Source organism: Gallinula chloropus (assembly GCF_964237585.1).
Source record: "Gallinula chloropus genome assembly, chromosome: 1".
Taxonomy (NCBI): Eukaryota; Metazoa; Chordata; class Aves; order Gruiformes; family Rallidae; genus Gallinula; species Gallinula chloropus.
This window is the reverse complement of record NC_140085.1, coordinates 47,467,219-47,492,199: the sequence shown is the minus strand read 5'-3', so window position 1 is coordinate 47,492,199 and position 24,981 is coordinate 47,467,219. Positions and strand designations below refer to the sequence as shown.

At 40.9% G+C, this 24,981-nt stretch overlaps 1 protein-coding gene across 1 annotated transcript in view; it reads right to left on the bottom strand.

Moving 5' to 3' along the window:
• The window catches only part of BRD1 (bromodomain containing 1), a 60,230-nt gene extending 44,079 nt beyond the window's left edge, over positions 1-16,151 (bottom strand). The window contains exons 1-2 of the mRNA XM_084276375.1: positions 16,068-16,151; positions 10,518-11,898 (exon numbers count right to left, since the gene is read on the bottom strand). Of these exons, the coding sequence (XP_084132501.1) occupies positions 10,518-11,884 (1,367 nt within the window). The 5' untranslated portion in view covers positions 11,885-11,898; positions 16,068-16,151. The remainder of the gene's footprint in view (positions 1-10,517; positions 11,899-16,067) is intronic.
• Positions 16,152-24,981: the final 8,830 nt, after the last annotated feature.

Genomic DNA, 24,981 nt, shown 5'->3' with positions numbered 1-24,981 from the left:
GCACCAGGCTTGAACAAGCTCCTTTCTGCTGAGCCTGAACTAAATTTCTGAATGTTCAAACTATATATTCAAACTAGAATTTTTAAATACTTTGAGGTCTTAAAGGAGCTTGCTACACACATTCCACTTTTTTTTTTTCCAACAGACATACTTTAAAAGACATTATTTAAGAATAAACAAAATTTCTGTATTTGAGGCAGGTAAGGGAGAGCCATTTGAAGACATTTTAGCTTTGCAATCCAGGATCTGACTTGCACAATACAAGATTTAACTGCTACGCTACACTGACAAATCCCCCACGCAGCAGCAAAGCTTACAAAACTTATGTCACCTCCCAGAACTACACAAAACAACGCAGCAAAGGCAGTTTTTTACTAAGGTATTGGTCCACCATAGAACTTTTTTGATGTATGAAAATAACAGGAAAGAACAGCTTTCTGTAGCACTTCATTTTCTAATGACAATTCAAGCAAAGCACTGGGAGAAAAAAGAAAACCCCTGATATTAAAAAGCACATTAAACAGAAGTGTACCAACAGAACCTGCGCTTTCTCGTCAGGAAAAAAAAAATAATAAAAAATAGACCAACTTCACTGCAATGAGCAATTTCATTATATATATTTTTTGATTGCCAAATACGTGCAAGACCACCACTGAAGACAGCTTACAGAGAATGTAAGAACATCCATCTGGAAGATACTACCAGAATTACTGTCGTCCCTACTGAGGGGGAAAAAAACCAACTGTATAGGGACTATACAGAAAGCAAGCAGGGAGACAAGAAGTTTTCTTGCTGTCCAGGTTCTGCATGAAACAGATAGTTTCTTAAGCCAGAATTCCCAAGGATCATCCTGAAATGGACCATGTTACGGGCTAAAGCACTTTTCTCTCAACACATTTAAACAATTAACACAATCAAGCTAAACCCAGAGCAGAACAGTTCTTACACTGTTAACTCGCGGCAACCTGACCTGGTCTGAAGCCTTAATAACAGATCAGTGTGGCTCAGAGCATGTTTAACTTAAATCACTGGTAGTTGAGGGAAAAGCAAGTACAGTGAAAGAAGAATCTGAAATATTCTTGAAAAGGTGGCTGTGTTTCCATGAAATTCAGTAGCTGTTGTTATATAACCGGTCCTATAAAAGAGGCATTGGGTTTCAAGCTGATGACCACTGCAGCCTCCTGATGTTTTGGCACCATCAGTCACACCCCCCTCCTGCTTTTTTCTTTTCTATTTTTTTTTTTTTAAGGCTACATTCCAAAACTACCCAGATGTCAAAATATTTTTCAGAACTATTTGTGCCACAGGCAACTGAGGAAGGTGGTACTGCTTCCATTCCCCAGCCCCACTTGTATCCAACTGTAAAGCACTGTGACAGGCACCGCAAACGCGATACAGAGGTATCGTACAATCCCCTGCTTATCTTTCTCAACAGGAAAGGTGCCTTTGCAACTGAAGCTTTCAAATAGCACCTGCAGCTCCCAGCCTGAAACCACAGTTTAGGGTGAAGTATAAATCATGGCATTAACACTGTGCTGCATTTACAAAAGCAACAGAAGTTTGAGGAAACTGGTTTGTTTTGGAAGGGCAAGACAAGAGTCAAGTAATTAAATTTAAAATAAAAGTTAAATTAATTTTTCTCAAAGCTGTTGTATATTATCAGACGATCTACACTACCCCACTCCTCACACAGACAGATTTGATTTATAATCCACCCTGCAAAGGGTGATACTCTTAATGCACTGGTGAAAGCACTCAGAGAAACTGTGCTACTCAGTCTGGTGTTTCCTCATCTTTTAGATAAAGACATAAAGTGATTTTCCCCAACATAAGAGAACTGTTCTTGCCATATTAGCAATCTCACAGCTTCCTTCTTTACTTATGACTGCCTTGCTCTCCCAGTTTCAGATACAAGTCACTGTGGCAACTGATTACATGAAAAAGTGAAACTGGATTTTTAGTGGCTGTGTGACAGTTTAACCTTAGAAAGCCAGTGAAAGATAGCGAGCCACTTTATTAATCATCACTAACCGCTCCACAGACCATACATGCTTCTTCAACACCACAAGAATCGCTCTAGTAATAGAATATATGAGGACTTCCATAACACCTCTCCTTTCTCAAGTTTTTTGAAACACAAACTGGAGTGAAAATTTCTTTAAGTACGTGATTTTGCCAGTAGTACTACAGTAACTCAGGCAAAAGGAAATTATATGAATTTTTTTTATGTAAGATTAAGTAAGATCAAATACCCATTAAAGTAAGTTTTTTCCTATGAACTAAACCTGGTATTTTAGTTATACTTGTCCTGAGCCTCCAGTTTCATCAACTTGCTCTTTTCAATCTTCCTTTATCCAATACAACTGTGTTAAAGGTACATACAAAAAACTACCGAAAGTAAACTGTACTCTGCAAAACTTTAGGGTCAACTAAAATACCAGTTTCTCTTGACCCAAACACGAACAAATTATGTTTTAACTGAGCAAATACAAAGACTGTAGATATGTTTCTAAAACCTGTCAGAACAAAACACTAAAAAATCTAAACTGAACAAATAGCAAAAAAAGTAAACTGAGTTTCAAGGACATCTGAATTTTTAAGCCTCACTCAACAAAGTTCCAAAGAATCAACCAAGAATCACAGGAAGTAAAAGAAGACCCAAAAATGACAATTACTGTAACCCCACTGGCACTAACAGGAAGGGCATTAGCAGAAAAACAGAATAAAAAGCTATAGAAGTATATCTTGAGAACGGGAATTCATTTTGGAGCCTTGCCAACTACTCCTCCAAGCTCTGTATCCAAACATTTCAGCTTTCACAGATGAGAAAGCCTATTTGGATAGATGACACCACGCTCTTCCCATGCTGAGCCTTTGGCAGCAACTGCCTATCAGTGTCTGTAAAACTCACCTTTCAAAATACTTAAAGTCCGAAAAAAAACCATAAAACAAGAAACAGTGGAGAATTCTCTTGGTGTCTGTACATTATCCCCACCCTGAAGAGTAAGTTCAGATTACTATATGACTTCTTAATAAAACAAAACAAAAACACACTCACCCCAAACCAAACCAAAACATAAAGCAAAACACAAAACACAAACCCAAACCTTTTGAACAGCTTTAAATGCAACACAGGTAGATCAACAGCTATGTAAAGAATTTAGTCTGTCGGCATGCCTTTATTTCCTTCTGTAAAAGGGTACGGTTTCTTTTGCAACCTGCAGAAGTCAGTTATGTACCCAACAAGGTACACGTTAAGTCCTGAAAAGACTGACCACTGTTTCATTTAAACTTCCGTGCAACATGAGCCTGCAGAACCCCCACGTGCCAAATGCACACTTTCCTAATTACAACAGCTTTCCAGCTTTGAATGAAAGGTTTGAGGAAACAGGATTGTCCCGTTCCCAAATCACTTCCCTTACCAGCCTAGCACAGTGTTTAATCACCTTCACAGTTACCCTTTTTGTATGTTTTAAAATTTTTGCTATTGAAATTGCTTTTCCCTGCTAGGTTGAGAATCCAACAATTCACCTACTAAGAAGCCTGAAAGCCCACAGGTTCCTATTATTTGTTCTACATTTATTATTATTTAACTAATATTTATTTTTAACTGGACACATAGCAAGTGCTTTTTTTCTTGCTTCATATGACTGAAAGCAAGCATCAATTTTTCTACTTGAAGAAAAACAACTAGCATATTTTTCCTTGAACAGAAAATTAGAAGAGTTAAGAAAATGCTATGTTATTTCAGTCAAGTATCTGTTAAGCAGGTTACTTTGTTCCTCTTCCAATAATTAAATTTGAGCTCTTCCAAAGCTTTGGATATGGAAAAAACAAAATCTCACCCTGTCGTATTGGAAAATCTCCTTAGTCTTGTCAGAAAAAAAAGTTACATGCACAGTATTATGTATAGGAATTGGCAGAAGTAAATCAGTCATGACTTTTCCTTAAAATAACACAAAATATTTTTCTGTGCTTTTTTTTTTTCAGTAGTCATAACCATACCACACATGATTTTGAAATCTAGTATCAAAAGGCTAAATTCACATCAGCAGATAAAGTATTAATCAAAAATCATCCTTTTATCTGTAATAAAAGAAAACTCAGTATATATCTAATCATTCTTGTGCACTCTGTAACTTGATTAAGTAAAAAACAAACGGGAGAGCCTTTCAGATAATGTGGTCTGAAAGAAGACACAACACCCTGTAGAAGACACAACACCCTCTAAACACCACCAAAAAAAAATAATCTAATGAAAGTTCATCTAACTGGTGAAACTCAGAAGTACTGACAAATAAAAGCTACATGAATTATGCTCATCTTGGCTGCATTACCACATATAATCATTGCAGACCAAAACCTTTAGAGGAAGCACAGAATACTAACGATACACCTCACAGAGATATCTAACCTAATAACCTCTGGTTTAAGCTTCTTTGCCATGTACATACAAAACAAACAGAAGACAAATAAAAATTCTATGTACAACAAATTCCTATACCCATCTCGTAAAAAGGGCATATTTAAAATCCAGAGGATGGAAGCACTATTATGTTTGAGAGGTAAAATCACCCCTAGGACATCAACCAACACATGGCTTTTAATATCAGATATACAACTATCTTACTCCTTATTTTACTCAAAATCCACTTTTACAACCTATTAAACAAGTCAGTTTCTCAAACACATTAATTAATTCTTATTTAATAAGCCAATCTGTCAAGCAGAAGTAGCTTCCAAAGCTAGGGAATGCTCCAGTAGCTCTTTTCTTGATTTGGGTAAATGATTGATTTTTCTTAATGTAGCAGAAAAGTCAGGATGACATCAGCAGTAGCTTCCACATGTTGATCAGAAAGGTTTTGATGTCAATCAGTCTTTCAAGAGACATCAGTGGATGATGACAGCATCCTCTTGCACTTTACCTAGGTGATTCCATCATCTAATTATTAGGTACATCCATAAGCCATACCTACATCACACTCTCCTGTAATTAAAGTATTTCCACATAATTCTGTGACAGTATACATATATGTATATTCAACAATAATCAGGTAACAGACATTAGCCTGGATTTATTCAGCTTTCCATTTTTTTACAGCACTGGCAGTAGGATTTTTCAATGGCTTTTTAATGCTGAATTTTAAGCAGCATTTCTTATTATTTTCCTCCACCAACTTTCTAAAGGTATTAAAAAAAAATCCAGTACCTTAAAAAACATTACAACGTAAATCCCCCAAAGAAACCCACAAGCCACATACACGATAGGAAGCATCATCTGTGAATACAGACTAACAGTATCTCAAAGGCCCTGTGAATGCTCCTTTTTAATTATGTTTCATCACTTTCTGTTCATTTATTTTTCTGGTCTTCATTTGAGAGATAATCAAGACTTCTGTGTTGAGATAACAAAGACTACATACAATTATTTGGTAAGAAAGGTCACGATAATCCAAAATGAAGCACTACTTTTCTGTCTTGAGACATACAGTAACAGAAATGCAGTTTTACTGACCAGAGGAACATACTTTCTAATAAAAGCAAAGGTCAATACAGAAAAATCAGTTAATGTGCAGGACACAAATGCTGATTTCTAAAGACAGCTGAAGATGTTTTTTGTAAGAGCCTCACCAATTTTCGCTCTCAGTTATCTGCCCACTATTTACTTTTGTGAGTATCTTTTAATTCTCTTTTGATAATATGATTCAATACAACTGATGCACACAACAAGGAAGATAAGTGTAATGCCTTGTTCCTACTTATAATGAAAGTGGGGCTTGCTTTGCTTATTTTTTGCTCTCTGTACAAGCACTGCATTTCAAGTGCTTTCTGAATTTCAGACACTACAAATATACCACATAGAAACTGAAACAGAAGATGAAAGCAAATATTTATATATATTTAAATATCTGCCTCCACTTAATAAAGCAATACTTGAATGAATGGTATTATAAAACATATTACAGTGTTTACAGTGAAAATATTGATTAAATATTTTATATCATATTCAATTTCCACACAAGTATATAGCCACAATATCTTTAGTTTCACAACATTTTTTTAAGAACATGAATATTGACATTGGCTTTGCTTTTCACCAAGCAATCAGACTTTAAATGCCTCACACACAAGATCAAGAGACTACACCAAAACAATGTTACATGTACTAAAGGATCAAGCACACAAAAGTAAGAGAAACCAGATAGGTAACGCTGCAACTGTTCTCTTTGTGTATGTATCCATCCTACTCACTGGATAAGGCAGCTGTTAAAAAGGACAAGGATGAGCAGTAACAGGAAAAAACAATTAAAAATCCCCAAGAAATGCAGCAGAGACACAGCATAAAGTAAATAACGTAGACAAGATGCTAGATTTAGACTGGCAAGTCAGACCTGAAAGTTAGCATTTCCTAACTGGACCTGCAATTTAAATAAAACACTTTTCTTAGGAAAAAGAAAAAATATCCAGTAGGCAAAATTCAACCATTAGACATCAGTGGAGTACAAAAACTGCAAGAACTTTGCCACTGTCATCAGCCCAACTAGCTGGTGGCAGCAGGAGGCCACTTCTCCGGTCACCATTTGCCAACAGGTGCAGAAACTGTCTGCTTGTCCCTACCATACAGAGGTACAGTTTGAGGGAGTGTCCCTCCTCACTTGCACCCTCCACGTAACACAGCTGCTCTGGCAAGTAATAACCAGACACACCTAAGACTAAGCTCATTTCTGCCTTTAAATAAAAGGCTTGTAAAAGCTGACAAACGTAAATAACATTCTTCAATAGTTTTGTATTTAAAAAAAAAATAAAAATAAAAGGCATTTCCTAGTGAAGAGACAACACACTTCTGCAGCCAGAAGGCCCGATGTGAATCATGTATGTGTAAGATGTATGGGACCACTGGGGAACATTATTCAAAGTGCTAAGCAAGTTACTAAGGAGTCAGCCCTGATGTCACCTTAAGGTTCTACACATGACCTGTTGCATCTTCGGAAGCGGGTACAAACCTTCTAAAACACCTAGGTAAGGTAACAGCACAGACAGATGTTAAGCTTTTTTTTAAAAAAAAGAAGAAAAGAAGAAAAGAAAAAAAGGGGGGAAGGCAAAAGAAAAAAGAAAAAATAAAGAGCAGCTAGGGAAACAAGCACTTATTCCTTATCATCAATGGTTAAAAACTTCTGATCCTAAACTCTTAAGCCAGTAGTTCCCAGATGTCTGAGAGAGCATATAAGAACATTACACATTACCTACAGGATGACACTATCTATGCAATTTAACAGCAAAAAGCTTACAGTATTAGGACATTTGTGGAAGAAATGCTGGTAACTGAGAAGTGCATGGCTCAAAATCATTGCAGGCACTAGCACAGAAACGTGACCTACAGATAAAATGATGCAGAAATTCACAAACTACTTAATATTTTGCAGAAATTATGACACGTGATGCTCTACACCAGTTTTTTTAACATATCCCGAACATTAAGGAAGTTATTTAAAAAAAACAGGAACAGCATAAAACTCTTCAGGCACTACAGGCATTTCTTCAAGCTTCAGCAGGTGTGCTCTGGGAGCTAACTATTTTCTTCCTCGCTATAATCATCAGATTTCTCTACTTCTCCAGCTACTAACCCTAAAGAACCAGGTAAACATCAAGGAAGCTTATAGTCTAGTTATTAATCAGCAAAGCAAACATCTCCACACAGGCCTCAGTTTCCAGAGATGTTGAAAACATGTTCATTTCAAATTCTGCAGAAAAAAACACCAGGGTTTAAACGCTGAGCACACACATTTCTTCTCCGATAATTTAAATAGCTTAATTGCTCTTCTGTAAGATCTCTGGAAAGGCAAATCATGTTTCAGCTCCAAGGGAAAAAAAAGCACATTAAAAAACAGATTAAAGGGATCATTTAAATGAAGACTGCTGCACAACGATCCAAATCATTCATTATTAGTTTATGGGTATGTATTTAACATATACACACACATTTTTCTAAGGGGAAATTGGAAAAAAAAAAAAAGAAGAATACCCAAATAAAATTACACAACTGAGATCTGGGTATGCAGCATAATTCTTCTTCCTTTTAATATGCCCACTTCTGGTTTGCTTTTAAATCAGTTATTACTTTTTTAATTCACATTACAAAGAGTACTTGAGCAAGACTCTCCTTCAGATGAAGGCAAGCCACTCATAATAAAGCTCAACTTTAAAACAGTTTTAAGTTGTGCCCATTTTTTTCACTTCTGTCACAGAATATAGGAACTGTACTTGTATCCAGTAACAGGAAACCAAGCATAAACAGAAGAAAGCTTAAACTCTCAGTCTTGAAAAGAAATGTAGTCATTATTAAAAAAGAAAAAAGTCTTTATGTTACTGAGCATCTAATGACACTGCTTAAAAAAAAAAAAAGTAAATCTGATGTTAGTACCTTTCTAGGATCTGGTTTTCATCAGTTACCAGTGGAAAGAACTGCCGAAGGTACAGAGGACATGCATTTTAATCCTCAACTCTCACTCAGTTCACTTTCTTACTTTGTCTTAAAAAAAAGCAGAACACACTAAACCAGCTATCAGGATCGCCCTAGTTATGACAAATCCAAATCCTTTTACACCAACTCCCCGCCCTCCAACAGTACCTAAGTAACCCAAGTTGCTTACTGTCAACTTCAGCTTTTCTGCAGCATGTCACTAGACAAAAATACCATTTCACCAAGCAAATCACAGCAGACAACAATGCAACCAACCTGATATTTGCAAACACCACACAGGAGCTAAAGGCTGCTTGTCAAAGTCAGTCAGTAAGTAGCTACTTGTATTAACAAAACCTATTACAAGAAAAGGCTGCAGTTTCAAAACATGTATTTATTTAGATTAATTTACCCAGCCTTAATTGTCTCCTACCTCAGACTTGGGAGTCAGCTTTCAAAAACAGCATGCTGCATAAAACAGTACAACTATTTTAAGAGCCCTTCACTGAGCATTCAGAGTCCTGTCACAGCACAACGAACCTGCACCTGGAAGTGGTTCCTGTTTGGAGAAACGTTCTGAACTACTGTTCTTAAATCAGGAAGAATTTAATTCAAGGGCTATACAAGCATATGGACGTTGCAAATGCCAGAAATGAAACAAATACTCCACAAAGACAAGCTTGGGTTTAGTCCCAATAGTCCATTTTGCACTTCTCAGCCCAGTATATTAGGTCTCAAACATTCAGTAAAGCTGGAACTGTTCCTACCCCACAGCTTTCTGTCATTGCCAATATCCAAGAACCTAATTATCTCCACTGTTGAAATGCATTATAACTGTTTATCTGAAACAAGTCTGAAAAGACATGCTACTGTTCTTTTAAATTAAGATATAGCCGACAGTTCACAATGAGTTGAAATAAGGATCAAAATCTTCATTCTGTTTCAACTCTATTACTTATGAAAACACGACTTGAAACATCCCTGCTATCTGATGCATCACTTCTCTAGCCTGCCCAGATCTAAAGCTATCTGCCAGCCCTCTGATCACCACTGTTAAAATACAAAAATATGGCATGTGAAATAGAAAAAGTTATTTCATTTCTGGCATTCATACTTTGTATTTGCATAAGAAAAGCTCCTGCAAGACATGCTAATATAAAAATTAACTGAAGCAGAACTTCTTACAAAGAATCTATTAGTAAAAGCAAACACATGAATAAAACTGTCACATGCATGAGTTATTTTTTGTTCAAACATAAACACTTCAGTGAAGTTACAGGAGAGATATTTGATAGCATCAACTGAATTGCAGAGTGCATTCATTTCAGGTTCCATGACATTAGCCAACTAACTTAACATCACTTAACTTGCTAACTTCTCTTAAAAAAAAAAAAAGAGCATACAAGGTACCGAATTCATCCAAGTCCTGATAAACACTATTGCATTTACAGAAGAAAAAAAATGCAGATTTTGGAAAAAAACCTGAAAATTTACTCTGCCCCAGAAAGAAAATACTTCCTGGAGTGTTTCTTAGCACTACTTGACCTAACAGTACTAGTTCATACTTCATTTAGGTGAAATGAAGAAGATCCAAGTCCTCTACTGCAAATGCAATTTTCAAGTTGAGGTTCTTAAAAGTAGGAAGAGAAGTTCAGATTCTCATCTTATGGATACAGTTAACCTGGAGCTTGGCTGGTTTTTAATATGAAGATCAGCCACACACGTTATTCGGAATTCAGGAGTTAGTTGTCAAAAGCACAGTGAATGACAAAAACTGAACACACAGTATGATTTGGTCTGACAAAAAAAATAAAGTTTCTGAAGACAAGACAGAGCCCTTGACCACTTACTAATTTCTCTGGGGAAGTTACTGCATTTTTAATGCAATTTCCCAAAAGTACAACATACATAATTTACATTAAACATGTAAGTACAGCCTTTAAGGTAAGCATAGAGGAAATGCACACAAAATTTCAGGTTGGCATCTAAAAGCATCGATTTTAATATTAAACAGGTAATTAAGTAAAGGTTTCTCTCACTTGGATGGTTTGCTTACCTCTGAGGGGGGATATAAGGAGCAGATACTGTTGGCATAACCGTACAGGGTTCAACCACTGTTTTCTTGGCCTTTTTTGTCTTTTTTCTGACTTTGGATGTAGACCTAGCAGTTCTGACTGATCCCTCCTTTCTACAAACACCGTTTTTTATTTCAGCTTCTCCATAAATATTTAGAGGCCTCCGCGTGCAACCTGGTGGAGTATGTACATCGCAGTAGGCAGTCTTTTTTACAGAGAACGTTGTCCCACTGCCAGTTAGTTCTTTCACAGGTTCCATTTTCATATACAGACCGGCCTTTTGAGCACATGTCACATGGAATGCAGTATAGCAGTTCGCTTTGTGGCACTGGATGCAGGCACCAACACCTTTCTGTTTACAGAGGTAGCACGTTAACTTCCATCTGGCTGGGGGAATGTTCCTGACACCATCAATTGGCTCAATAAAAACCGTATTGGCAAATCCAACTTCTGGAATCCACAAAGCACACACAACGTGTCCCCAACGATCATCATCAGTCTTTTTAAAGGCACCTCCCTTGTTTGGGCACAGCACACAGTCTACAGGCCGAGAACGGGACTGCAGACAGTGTCTACAGAGCCACTGGCCCTCAGGTATATATGGCACCCCATAGCATTCCTGATGTACTGCTAAATTACACATATCACAAAACAGGATTACATTGCTGTTCTGACATTCACCATCCATGCATATACAACACACCGCATCTTCATCAATTAAAGACTGATGATCACCCTGTTTTTGGTTCTCACAATAAGACTCTTTTTCAAACCTATCCATAAGGAATTCAAACATATTTTGGGAAACAACTGAGACTCCATCGCTTTTCCGCTTCTCGTTTATTATTTCTAACCAGGCATAGTCCTCTTCATCCATGTCATACTCAACTTCGTTATCGAGTTCTTCTGCTGACTTCTCAATGAATTTGTAATAGACCGGAGGTCTCCGAGGAGCCGAAGGGGGACTGTACTCAACAATCCGTACTTTTGGTTCTGGGAGAGGAGTTGTTGTAGCAGGTATGCCGTGTGAGCTGGGAAGAGCTTCATTTTTCTTTTTCACTTTGTTATTTTTATGCCGCTTGCTTCTTAGACAAACCGGTGGCCTTTCACTGTTTTCCTTATTGCTGTTGCATTCGCTCATTTCCTGGGCTGTAAGATCATCTTCTAATATAATCTCTAAAGGATCAAAGATACTGATCCTATGCAGGCGACCTTCAATTTCTATTTCAACCATTCTTTGAGCTTGAGCGTACGTCAAGGTTTCTCGAGTGGGGGAGTGCTTAATACTGCATGGGGAAGAGGAATGCCTTGCTGCCGATACTCGATGACATCTTCCTTTTCTCCTCATTTGGTAATGTTTACCTAAAAATCAGAGCAACAGTTAATACAGTGAACTCCTAACATTCATATTATAACATCAGTTTTATCACAGCAAGAAAAAAACCCACCCTCCAGATCGACAGCCCCCAACCTATCTACTCAACTAAGGAAAAAAAACTCCAAACCAGTGACCCTTACTTAATAGGACTGCTCACATTATTTTATATAAACCTAACCTAATAATAAAACTCCTCAGTAACAAAATCCTTTATACAAAAGCCCTACAGAAGAGTTGTTTCTAAGACTGAGGAAAAAAAACCACACATTTCAGAAGTGCCAGAGGAAAAGAATCACACCTGTTGTTACATTGTAAGAAAACCTTTAATACAGTATTTCCTAATACCTTTTAAGGGTACCTGCAGTTGGAATTTACTTCCTCCAGATCTCTGCTCAGAACTACTACATAGTTGTGAAGGAAAAACAAGTTTTCACCACAATGTTTTCCAGTGTAATTTGAAATAGTCACCTTAACAGCTCCATTACTAGACCTATATTTAAAGGTTGAAATACACACCTTTGGTAAGCCTGGGTTTGACAGCCCTTTACTTTTCTAGTTTTCTCAATTCTTTTTTCAATTTCTTTACAAAATGGCAAGAACACAATTGAACTTGCAGTGCCTGATATGGTGCAGTATGAACTGCAACCAGGAAATATTCCACCTGTAAAGCAATTTGACTCCAAAGCAACTGGAGTAGATAAAAAAAATCTTCGTGTCTTTAAATCCGATCTCAAACTCTCCAGATATTTTCAAGTTTAACACCTACGGGAAAAAGACTGTTCCAAATACCATACAAAAAGATAGCTTTTTGTGTATACACACACAGCCCCTATGAAGCACCACAACTAGGATAAGCATGATTTCAATCACAAAATTCCTAATGAAAAGCTTCCACACTTACACCTTTTGACATTTCAGTACTGACTGGGTTGTTGGGTTTTTTTTCCCTGTGAGGGTTAAAAATATAAAACCAACTGATAAGGTCAAGTTTAAAAGTTCCATCCCTTCCTTCCGAATACATCATTAATAAAGAGCAAAATTCAACCTCAGCTACAGAAAAGACCCCTCTTTTAATCACTGGTTTAAAGTGTTCTTAGGGCTCCGCTGAGTCAGAAATTCAGCACTGGAAGTCAGTGTTCTGTATAAGTTAAAATAAGGCAACTAGTCAAAACAGCAGAGAAACACGAAGATCAAAACACAATTATCATTAAAGACTAGCATATCTGTTTCAAGAAAACAACAGCAAGGACTGGAGCAATTACATAAACAACTCCGTGCAGACTGCCTTTTGCTTAGCCTATGATGCCAATCTCCAAGGTGCACCTTCAAAGTACTGAAGGACTCCTTTCACAAGAAGACTAAATAATTTAAGCAGCTAGCACTAAAGTTAGTTCTTGTGAGGGTCTATCAGCTCTCACAAACTGACCTTGTTTTCCCAAAGAAATTAAAAAGATGAATCTAAGCCGTTTTTTACTGCTCATGCAAAAATTATGTCACTCACAGATCTTTCACACAAGTATTCTTTAACTCTTTATTACTTGTTTTTATAGCAAAAAAGCACAAAAACAGACAACAGTCAGTGTTTAATCATGACAGACCTCTGATCTGCTCTACATAAACAACGTTTTAATAAAATAGGCTCCACATCTTAAAACAAGTTTGGAAGAAACAATTAGTAATTTAATTCTGTTAAGCAACACAGGGTTAAATCATTCTAACTTCTTTGATTTCTTAACTGCAGAAAAGTTTAAACCACTGATACTACTACAGAAGGTCAAATAAATGGAAACAAAGACACACAGATAATTTAACTGAAATTAAGTTAGTTTCCAGTTTCACTATAGATTTTCTAATTCAGAGGCCAAAGGTAACACAGTGGCTTTGATTTGTGTTTATAGTTGCTATCAAATAATGAGGTATTCTTCAGCTAAAACATACAGATGTATATCAATGTACAGCAGATACACAGATACTACAGATCAGAATAGGGTTTTTTTAAAATATCTGTCTTGAATTTAGTCACTAATCAAGAAAAAACAGATCATTTACATTATGTTTACTTCACACGATTGCACTTTAATCCTCTGTGAATGTAAAAGTCTGTACTTTTTTTTAATGTCCTTTCCTACATGTGGGCTGCTTGTGTATCTGTTCACAGTGGCTTTTAAGGACAGTGATTGTTTTGAACAAAATACTGGGGGAGAGAAGAGAGGTGGGCTTCAGAAATTAAAAAAAAAAAAAGTGCAACTTGTCCATACTTCACTACCTAATTTAATCCAGTAACACAGAAAAACATGTTTCCAAGCTCTCCATCCTGCTCTGTTCCTGGGTTTCTTAAGCATGGCAGCAAGCTGGCAGTAAGAACAGGAAGAAAATACTTAAAAGCACAAGTGATCTTGCTTTAAGATTTACGGCTACTACCATAAAACTGAAATAAACCGTATGAACCAGAATGATAAAAAAAAATGATTGAGTTAGCCACCTTCCCTGTAACACTCAACTGTAAGTAAAACTATATTACGTAGCAAATCACAGTCAAAGGCAGAACAGATACAATGCAACGAGTGCAGAATTGGAACTCGGGCCAAATTTCACAGAAACTTTGTGTGAGCAACTTAAGAGGCTCCGAAAGCCTCAACAATGTTTTGTTTCCACCAAGTTCTTCTTGTCTACAGAAACGTGCTATGAATATTCCCGAGGAAGACAGCATTTCTGCATAGCAAATTCATGACTGGCAATCGATTCTCTTTCCCTAGTTAATTACCGGACATCTTTCTCCCCACCCCCACGCCATCCTGTAGAGACACAGGAGCACAGAGCACGGGCTGAAGTTTGGAAGAGTAAACAAAGGGAGTTTCCACCCAGTTACTAAGAGATAACCACACCAGCAGCAAAACGAAGTTACTCTGATGAACTTCTGTTAGCACTTTCCTGCCTCTTAAAACAACTCAAAAGACCGCAGGAAATAAGAATAGGGAAGTTATCCGCGGCTTTCCCCTCTCTCAGTGTTACAGCAGCAGCTTGGGAAGAAGACAGCGGGCAGCAGGCGCTCTGCCTCACGGCCGCAGAGGCGCACGAAGACAGCGCGGGGTACGAGGGGAGAGAAGTACTTTGTATCGACGCGCTGGGCAGCTGAAACCGACGGGGCGAGGGTGATGACGTACGCAGGCTTTCTGATCGCGAACCCCCTCTCGCAATTCTCTGTCCCCGGCTACCTTCCTCCTCTTCACACCGAGCGCCCCGGGCGCCCCGCTCAAGGGGAAGGGGAGAGCCATTCCCCGCGGACAGCTCGCATGCAGACCATTAGAAAGAGAAAAGGCACAGGAATGCTCGGCGGTGCAAGACAATGCGGGAGGGCGAGCAAACAGCGCCTACGCGCATTGGGGGCGGACACCGCCCCCCAACTTCGTCTGAGGAGCCAGAGCGATCCCCCCCCCCGGGCAACGCGCAGCCCCGGAGTGCGCGCAGGCCGGCCGAGGGGCCCGCGGGCGCCTACGCGACGCGGGATCACCAGAACCGCGCTCCCCCCCACCCCCCCGAGCCGGCGGAAGACCGCCCCCGCCCCTGCCTCCGCCGCCAGCGGCGGCAGCGCCTCCCCTCCCCCGCGCCCCCCGGGATCGCGCAGCCATCCCGGCTACCGGCAGGGCTCCGCCGCCCCGCGCACGGGGCCTGCCCACGGGCCCGCCCTCGCCGGTTCTGCGCGAACACTTCCTGCCCACGCCCAGGGAGCCTCCAGCGTGCACACACCCCTCCGCGCCGATGGTTCTTGCCCGGCCCCGGCATTCCCCCCCTCCCGGCCCCCGGGAGGATGGTTCCTGCCCGGGCCCATCATCTCCGGCCCTTCCCAACAGTCACCTCCCTCCCCTCCGCGAAAATACTCGGCCCACAAATATGGCGGCTGACAAAACAGCTCGATCGGCGCCCTCCCCCAGACCGCCGCGCTCGGCTCCCCCCCGCGCAGCCTCCCCGCCCGCCCGCCTCTCTCTCCCGCGCCCTCCCCCGCTGCCGTGCCCAGCCCGCTCTGCCCTTCCCCCCCAAACCCCCCCCCCACTGCCGCCGACGCCGGTCTCCGTCTCGCCGCGGCGGAACCCGCCGGCTCCCGGCCCCACAGCCCCCACCCGCCGACCCCCGCCACCCGCCCGGGTTCACTCACGCTGTGGGAGCCGCCGAAGCGCGGCTGACAGACCTCCCGCTCCGCCTCTGCGGCCGACGCTGCGGCCGGTTTAATGGCGGAGGTCCCGCCGGTGCTGCCGCCTGTCCCCGCGTCCGGCAGCCGCGGGCGGGCGAGCGGGCGCTGAGAGGGCCGCGCTACCCGCGACGGCGACCCGGCGCTGGGTGCGGGGCTGCTGCTGCAGCCGGGCGCGGCGCATTCGTGAGGCGCGGCGCAGGTCGCCGTCCGGCTGCGGGCTCGGCGCTCAGCTCCCGGGGCTGAGAAGCTCCCCTCCCCCCTCGGCACAAACAATGCGGCTTCACCACAGCGCTGCGCCGACGGGGGGGGAGGAGAGGGAAGGAGGGAGGGAAGGGACGTGAGGGCGCCAGGCACCGCCCAGCCCCGCCGCCGCCGCCGCGGGGCGGGGCCTGCGCGCCGCCGCTCACCCGCTCCCGGATGGCGGAGGGCTGGGCGGGCTGGCACCAGCCGGCACGGGGCGCTCCGGTAGGCGGGGTGGGGCCGGGCTGGGCCGCGCCTCGCCTCGGGGGACAGGGCGGGAACGCGGCGGTCGGCGCAGCGCGTTCCCGCCTAGGGCCGGCCGGGCCCGGCGGCAGCCAGGCCACCGAAAACACTGAAACGCCTCAGCGCGGGGTGAACGACACGGGGGCGGGACGCGGGTTGTTACAAAACCAGGGCTGGAAACTACAAGCGGGCGGTATTTATTACTTCTCTGGGGGAAGTCCAAGCCCGAGCTTTGGACGTACAAAATTTGCTTGAAAGTTAGCTCTTTCGCGGCCCCGGGGCGAGGCCGCTGCTTTCAAGTTCACTGATGCTAGCCTGACACTCTGACAGAGCGAAAGCAGGGCACTTCCAGCTTCGCCTGCGAAGGACGCCCTTTGTTGAGGATTATTTTTAGACAGCCATTACAGCCATATTCGAGATCTGGAGGATTTTACCGCAACACGTTTCTGAGAGGCAGCTGCACCCACATCTCTGAGCTAGTCCAGCCCGAGACAAACACTTGCCTTTGCCGATCACACAGAACAAGTCCAGTGTGTAGGAGAGTGCCAGGGGTCACGAGTAGGTAGGATTATCTTTGGCCGCCTGTAACAGCCATCCACTGAGCAAAGCTTCCCTCAAACCGACTTACCAATTCATTCTTATGTTTGCTCTAGTGCTGTTGTGTTTGCTTCCCTTAAACAGCGGTTAGTTCTGCAATTAATTTATGACTAGGAAATCAGAGATGGGTGCACCTGTTCTTACTTGTAGAAAGTAAATTAAGGTCCAGAGAGGGTAACTTTGCTAAGGAAATCCGGTAGAACAGGCCAAGTACTTTCCAACTCCTTCTTCCCCATCAGGGAACATCCATCATGCTGATCTCTTAACTGAAAAACAGCTACTTAAACAGCTGAACTTTGTGCAGTGCACTTGGTCTAGAACTAGATCTTGAGAATCTGACAGGCCCAGTAACTTCAATTTCCAATTAAAAAAAAGATAAACTGTATGAACTGTTGAGGCCACCTGGTAATTTGTGTACTTGTCCATGAGGAATTACTCTCTAGTTATATTGCTTATGCGATGCTGCCATCAGCTTCTGCAGTCTTACAAGATGCCAATTTGTTAATGCTGTTGAACTCAGTCTGTGATATTAAAGAGGGAGCGGCACACTAAATCATATGCCTTGGTGCACAAAGTATAAAAGTGACTGGAAATTATAAATGTTGTCAGGAGACTAACAATAATAATAAAATCTAATTTATGACAGCAAGCATGTTATCTTCTGAGTGATAATGCACATGTTCTATCTGATCTGCAGCTGTACGAACATTTTATAACTGGAGACAACTTAGCCAAAGAGAGCTTGATGGTGTCCATACTCTCACGTGCCTGGTGCACACGTAAGTCTGGCACTTCTCCAGTTTCTTCTTTCCGGCAGGTGGAGTACAGCATTCTGTAGCTGGACATCCCTCCAGTAGTGCAGTGTTCCTTACTGGTATTTGCATCATTTAACCACCTTTTTGTAGTTTAAACTCATGCTTTATTCTCTCTAGTAAGATCTACTTACATGGCTTTTTCCTGAGACTCATCTTCCAGCTCCGCCTTGGGCACATTTGGTAATAACACTCCATCTTTAAGGTGTCAGGTCTTAAACTTCACACTGATAAAAACAGGAAGTGGCATGTCCAAAATGGTTCCATTAAAAAGACAGCAGCACCACCACCGTCAATTCCTACAACCTACTGACCAAGGACTCAAAGTACAGCCTGAATCAATCACAACAGTGCGCTGCAGTGCCAGGACCTGACCTCTCAGCAGATCTGAAATTAAAAGCTTCTGCTCTACATCAGCAGAAAAGCCTCCCCACACCTCAGACTCTATAGAATTTCAAAGAACCACTGAGCTTAATTTCCTAGTGCCCATACTGAAGATGGTGTCTCCACCTCAAGTTACTAACACAGAGGCAGGATTCATCAAGTGCTTGAGATCCTCTTACTCCCAGTAAGAAGGTACGAGAGGTTTTTGCTGTCCAGGCTCTGGCACAGAACACATGTCGTTCTTTGAGATGGTACCTTTGAGCAATGGCACAAAGATCAGGGCAAGCTTAACATCAGGGACCTTACACTTCCAAATCATTTCTCACTGACCTTATGACAGTTTGAAATCAGGATCCTCAACCCCTCCACGTTGAATATACTAGCCCATATTGTTTCAAAGTAACGTAGCATTGTCTGGGCCATTTGATCAGTCCTCAGCACATGCTTCTACAACCTCAGAGATCATGTTTCCCTTGCATTTTTCAGCTCAGAAGTGCAACTTGGTGCCTCTCAACAGTATCCTTTCTGGTTTTGGACATGGAGGATGCAATTCTACTGGGATAGATATGACTTCAGGCAAAAAATAACTGGTCGTCTGAACCATAATATGATGCCAACAGGACACTCCCCACTTTTTTGGCACTAGTTCAACACGTGCATGGGGCTTCAGTCCCAGTCCATCAGAATCTTTACAGCCCCTACTTGGCAGCACCAAGGTTTTAATGAAGTTGCCATTGCTGACTCACCCTGCATGGAAGACTTCCACAGAAGGACCATCTCCTGCCTACCAGCTTTCACCCGCATTAGTTATCAAATCTGCAAGAGAAACACTTCAAGAAAAGAAGGATCATGTAAACAAACACAAGCACTATTTATCTGCTTTGGCACCCTCCTCTCCTTTCTCACAGAATCAAACTTCGTGAGACACTTTTCTACGTTGCTAAAGTGTATCACCTACACAGCAACAACTTGGCTTTACATGTTTAATGTAAAATCTACTCAGCTGTCCTGAAGCACTTAAATATTGGCAGCGCTGCTCATCTTCCCTGGATGTAACTCTGTATCCCTCTCCTGATCTGAACACCTGGGGAGGTGAAGGGACAAGAGAAAGGCAGAGCCCACTCCACACATTCTTTACAACGTGTGAGAATCTCTCAATTTCGAGACAGGTTTTGTACTGCCATAACGTGTGTGGGTCTTCATCCCGTCATGATGACAAATCTGCCCAACCTTGCTAAGTCATGTGATGCCTTTTTGATACCTCAAACCAAAGTTTTCAAGTCTGATTTTCCCACTATACAGTTTACACCTTTAGACTAATCTACACATCATTAATATTCCACTCCAGAACATGGTCTCATAAGATACAACATTACAATGGTCCTCTCCTCCTGCAAGGGGATGCTTTTTGATCTCACTTACTTCATCATTCGTGGTATATAACACTGGCAAAGTACTCATGGGCATGACTGTGCAAGGCTGGTTGTTCTCAAACCTCACAGAGCCAGAACAGCATGCACTGTGGAAAAGATGCTGCAACCCTATCAAAAGATGTGTTACAGCAGTGTGCTGACAAACAAAACCACAACTATGTATCTTCAATCTGCGAGGTGGCGTACTGCCCCTCCACCTCTTCTGGCTGACCTTTGTGAACTACTGTACTTAAAGACAAGTCCAGGTATCACTGATCCACCTCCTAGTTACTGTCAACATTCTGGCAGAAAGGCTTTTTTCACCCTAGACGGAGCGGGATATGATATCCCCTCCAGAATGGGGATAAACCTCTGAGCTTCAAATATGGAAGACAAGTGTTGGCCGTTTTTACCCCTACGTGTTTACCAAGTATTTTTCTTTTTCTCTGGTTAGGAAGAATTGCCTGTATTTTCCTTTTCACTGCTCTTAAGTTTTAACTGTATTATGACAAAAGAGTGAGTAAAGATAAAATAACATTGGTGTTCATCCATGTTCAAAGATTTTTGCTTCCTACAGCCTCACTATTTCCTACGTGTACCATCTTTCTTATCCTCAAAGTGGTTCTCAACAAAACCAGTAAGACCTTTTAGATCTCCAGAACAGTTTGTGTTGATCCAAACAAAAGATCTTTGCCGAAACGTGAGTTTTGAGACTGACTAGCGCTTGTATCAATGCCTTTTATGGTCCCGGTGAAGACAGAGTCCTTTTATCATCAGAGCTCCTCCACCAGAACTCAAGCTGTATCAGTGTGTTTGCTGAAATACCTCAGTGAGTTGCATCTGCTAGGCAGTCCTATGGAATGTTATCTAGAGATAACACTTAAAGACCATTTGACAGAGTGGTCTTTAAGCTGTACAGCTGCTGTGCAAAGGCCCTTACCCCAATTCCATTTTAAGCAGTTGTGGAACCACTGCTTGGAATCACCTACTGCAAGAAGAGTTGTGTGGACTGTCACTTGCAGACAGAAAGTTATGTGAAGCACTTGGAGGAGATATTTCCTGCCTTACTTACCCTTCCACTATCTAGCATGAATCCTTTTAACATCATGTACCTTGGGGATTTCACCATTACAAGATGCTCTCTACCCCGTGCTCGTAACTGTTGCATGATGGAAGGCGAAGCTCACCCCTACAGGCACTGTAAAGATTAAAAAAAAGGATTAAAAATAATAATTTGGTATTAGGATATACATGAAAGCATATGTAAACCACACTGGAACAAAACAAAACAAAGAAATCCCCAAATTACAAAATACTACAGCAAAAGCACAAAGCTTGCCCATCTACTCACCTGTAGGTCTTTTAAATAGCAAAACCTGCTATCTACTGGAGACTATTTAACTGAGCACAGACCTTTGAAGCAGAGTTATTTACACTCTCAAGTATAATTATACTGTTTTTTTTACAAAAGAGCAGACAGAGCCATAAACAAAGGAATAATTTTCCCCTTCTCTCCCATCATTGCCTCTTTGGCATGCCCCTCCAGCATCCCTACTTATTAGCCATCATTAGCTTAGCTGACAAAAGAAGCTGCACATTTAGAACTGGAGTGTCTGTCAATTCACACAGCATAACTAACTGAGCCATGTTACAGGCAAAATGTCAGGGGTAATGGGTAGGAATCAAAAAGCAAAACAGTAATTGCTATGTGAAAAGTTCTAAAAATACCATACTTGCACAGCAAAGAATAACAAAACATTGTAGCTGAACAATTTACCTTGGATTTTTACTTCTTGTTTTCAAGGCATGTTGAGAAAACCTCAGGAGCCAAATTTATAGAAAATTACTCCAACAAAAAAGCATCTATTTGAACTAAATTTTTTGGTCAGACAGCCACAGCAAAGGGAAAACAAAGTGCTCTCCACACAAATAGCTGATACACAATGTATTTCTCAAATCAAACAGCAGAAATTTCATACTTTCATTTCTAATTTTTGTGATTGTTCTCCTCATCAGGTGTGGATTTCAGAAGATACTTTGGTTAGCACAAACTCAGGTAACTGCTTAAGCAAGCAAAACCCACGTAAACAATACTACTGCAAACAGATTATTGCTTTCTTTGATAACCCTTTCCTGCTCTCTGATCCTTTCTTCTACAATGAAAAGGATACTTTATACATCCTTCATCCAAGCAAAGAAATGTTACTCACTGTCTTCATAGATTTTAATAATACATAAAGTTTGGTTTATTTCTTAAATCCCTTGGAGTGACTTCTCTATTCTTACTTCATTGCTGTCAGTATCAAAGCTTGCAAGTGTAGTATGTGATGAAGTATAAACTCTGATTGAGTTTATACTGGTTTTCCTAGTTAGGTCACCACAAATACGTATCTCCAAGAAACAATCTGCAATATTTACAATGAGTTAATACTTCAGCCATAGTATAATTAAGTTATCAGCAATGAGACACAAATCCAGTCTTAATTACTCTTCTACCTCTTCCTTGTTCATTCTAGAGGACAAACTTGGTCTGCAGATGATTAAGACTGTATGCAATGGAAGAAGCTTTGCTGTTAGAATCCCTAGTCGATTGCTGCAGAAGAAATCCCAAAATAGATGGGCTCATTCAGAATTAAAACCTTGTCTCCTCATTTACACAGGGAAGAACTACAAAGCAAGGCAATATCCAAATCTGGGGAGGAAAAATGAAATGAAAATATACATCAGAAGCAAGACTTAACACATGACATGCAGGAATAGTCCCCAAAGAAGAGATGCAGCTCAGCGTCCTCAAACTCATGCATATATAAAAGTTCTGATGTATAATATGGTTTCATAACACAGAGAATCTCACTAACTTATTAAAAAAAAAAAAAAAAGAGCTAGAATAGGACCTTCAAATTAAGCATTCCTGAAAGATGTATTCCAAGACCATTCTCCCTCCACATACTTACCCTTTATGAATAAATCCTGTGAACATGTGCTCAACTCCAAGTCAAAAATCACTGAGGTACACCCCTGATGTGCTACAAATCCAGGATGATAAAGAGATTAGACAGTTATGTTGGTAACAAATGAGGTAATTAATATAAAAGCACAAAGGCATCACGGCTTGGCAGTGAATGCTGTCTAAAGTTGCTCACAAATACTGTGTAATTGCTCATTCTTTATTTTCTAACCACCCAACTTGACACCTTGGATCTGATGAGCAGAGCCAAGTGTCCACTGAAGTTAATGGGGTACAAGCACCCTGCTATCTTAAGTGTTCTTAGAAATCGTACCCATGTGATATTAAGTTAGATATCCAAATTTAGTGCTTCTGACCTCTATTTTAACATTTTGATCATTAACTTGATGCTGTCTAGATATAGGGTCCTGGAAGAGGCTGGAGCGTACACAAGGAGGATCATTTTCTTCAGTATATACCTCAGTGCACACAGAAGGCAGCAATTCTTTGTGCTTGACTTGAGAACTGTTATTTCTTGATACAGTTTTTTTTCTTCATGATTTCATATGGAAAACACATCACTGATGCAGAAGTTGCTAGAGGTGAAGCCAAAGGTTTAAGTGATTCAGTAAGGAAAATAAGCCTATCAGAGCAGATTTTAAAGAGAAATACATTAACTGCCCAATTCTGCTTAAAACAAGGTAACAACAGCAAAGTGGTTAATACTCCTGACACCGTATTGTCGTTATGCCATTATAACATCTAGTATTGCAAAAGGTACACAAGCTCAGAAAGACAGAACACCACTACCTTATCAATGTTATTTTTACTACCAAGAGAAAAAATGGGTAGAAGGAAGCAAAAAAAAAAAATCCACCCAAAAGCAAACAAAAAAATCAGATTAAGATGAGCAGCTCAGTGACTGGAGCTGTGGCCACAGAACACAACACTCTGTGCAGCAACTGAGCATCCAGCATCATCTAGTAACATGTAACATAATATTGTCAGTGACATAGGTATATTGAAGGCATATTTTAAGTTCTGTTACAGTAGAAAGGGATACAGGATTCAATCTAGGTTCCAGATGGTTTTAGGCTCTTGTTATAGCCCCCCTGGGAGCCTCCTGAGTTCGATGTGCACCTCAATACTGAGAATGAGGGTGATAGCTGGTTACTTATGACTATGGCAGTGACACTTCCCATCTCAGAACCTGTAACACCATTCTCCAGAGAGCCCAGTTTCTTTGGGAGCATGCTCTCTTAGCTTTCTGATGTTCTACAAAACATAATGGGGAGCCAGAAACTTGCAGGTTGGTCCAGGGAGAAATAACTTCAGTAAGAAATTTCTCCAGTGAGAAATTACTTTTTTATATTCGTTTAATATCAAACAACTTTTTTTATTCGTGCCAGGTTCAGTTAAACATGCAAATAAAAATGCTTATTCACAATACCTGAAACAGATAACAAGTTTATAAAGGCATAAATGGGGGAAGTGAAGGATAAAAATTACTCTTCTGAAGTAAAATAAGAAAAATCTTTGTTTCTTCCTATCAAGATGTCTTGCAGAGACTTTCAGAACATCTGTCTTGTCAAATGACAACATTCTTCCACATACTTATACCAAAGACCACATGTTTTATGGAGAATCTCTATCTTTAGACTATCCATACACCAACACTGCTACATTCACCACAAGCTGGCAGTCTGGAGCCTTCTCTAGGAATTGCAGTTACTTATGACTTCCTTTGCCTGCCATCAGATCACCACCATCTCTTTGTTTTATCCTTCATATTACTCGGTTGGTTGTGAGAAGAGTTTCTGGCCCCAGCTTTGCTCAGATTTTTAAGACCTACTTTCTTAAACTTCCGGTGGTTTGGTGGTTTTGTTTCTTTTTTCTAACAGTAAGAAATTCCAGCTATTTCGCTCAATGTGTGATATACATCTATAGATTATATACTGAATCACTGGTTCTCAAGCCACTTAGAAGATAATTTAAAGAAATAATTAACTTTCATTACTCTCAGCCTTCACTAACCCTTAACATTTTCAGAATAGGATGTATGAAAAAACAGAGAGGTACATACCGAAGAGCCACACAGTGTGTTGCACAAAGTGAATTTCCAGGCTTTTTAAATTTAACATAAAATTTTGTATGACAAATTGGGAAACTCTTCAAAGTCATAGCTTTAAAAAAAAAAAAAAAGCAGTTGAGTCACATATCTTACTATCAGGCTTTCTGTAGTA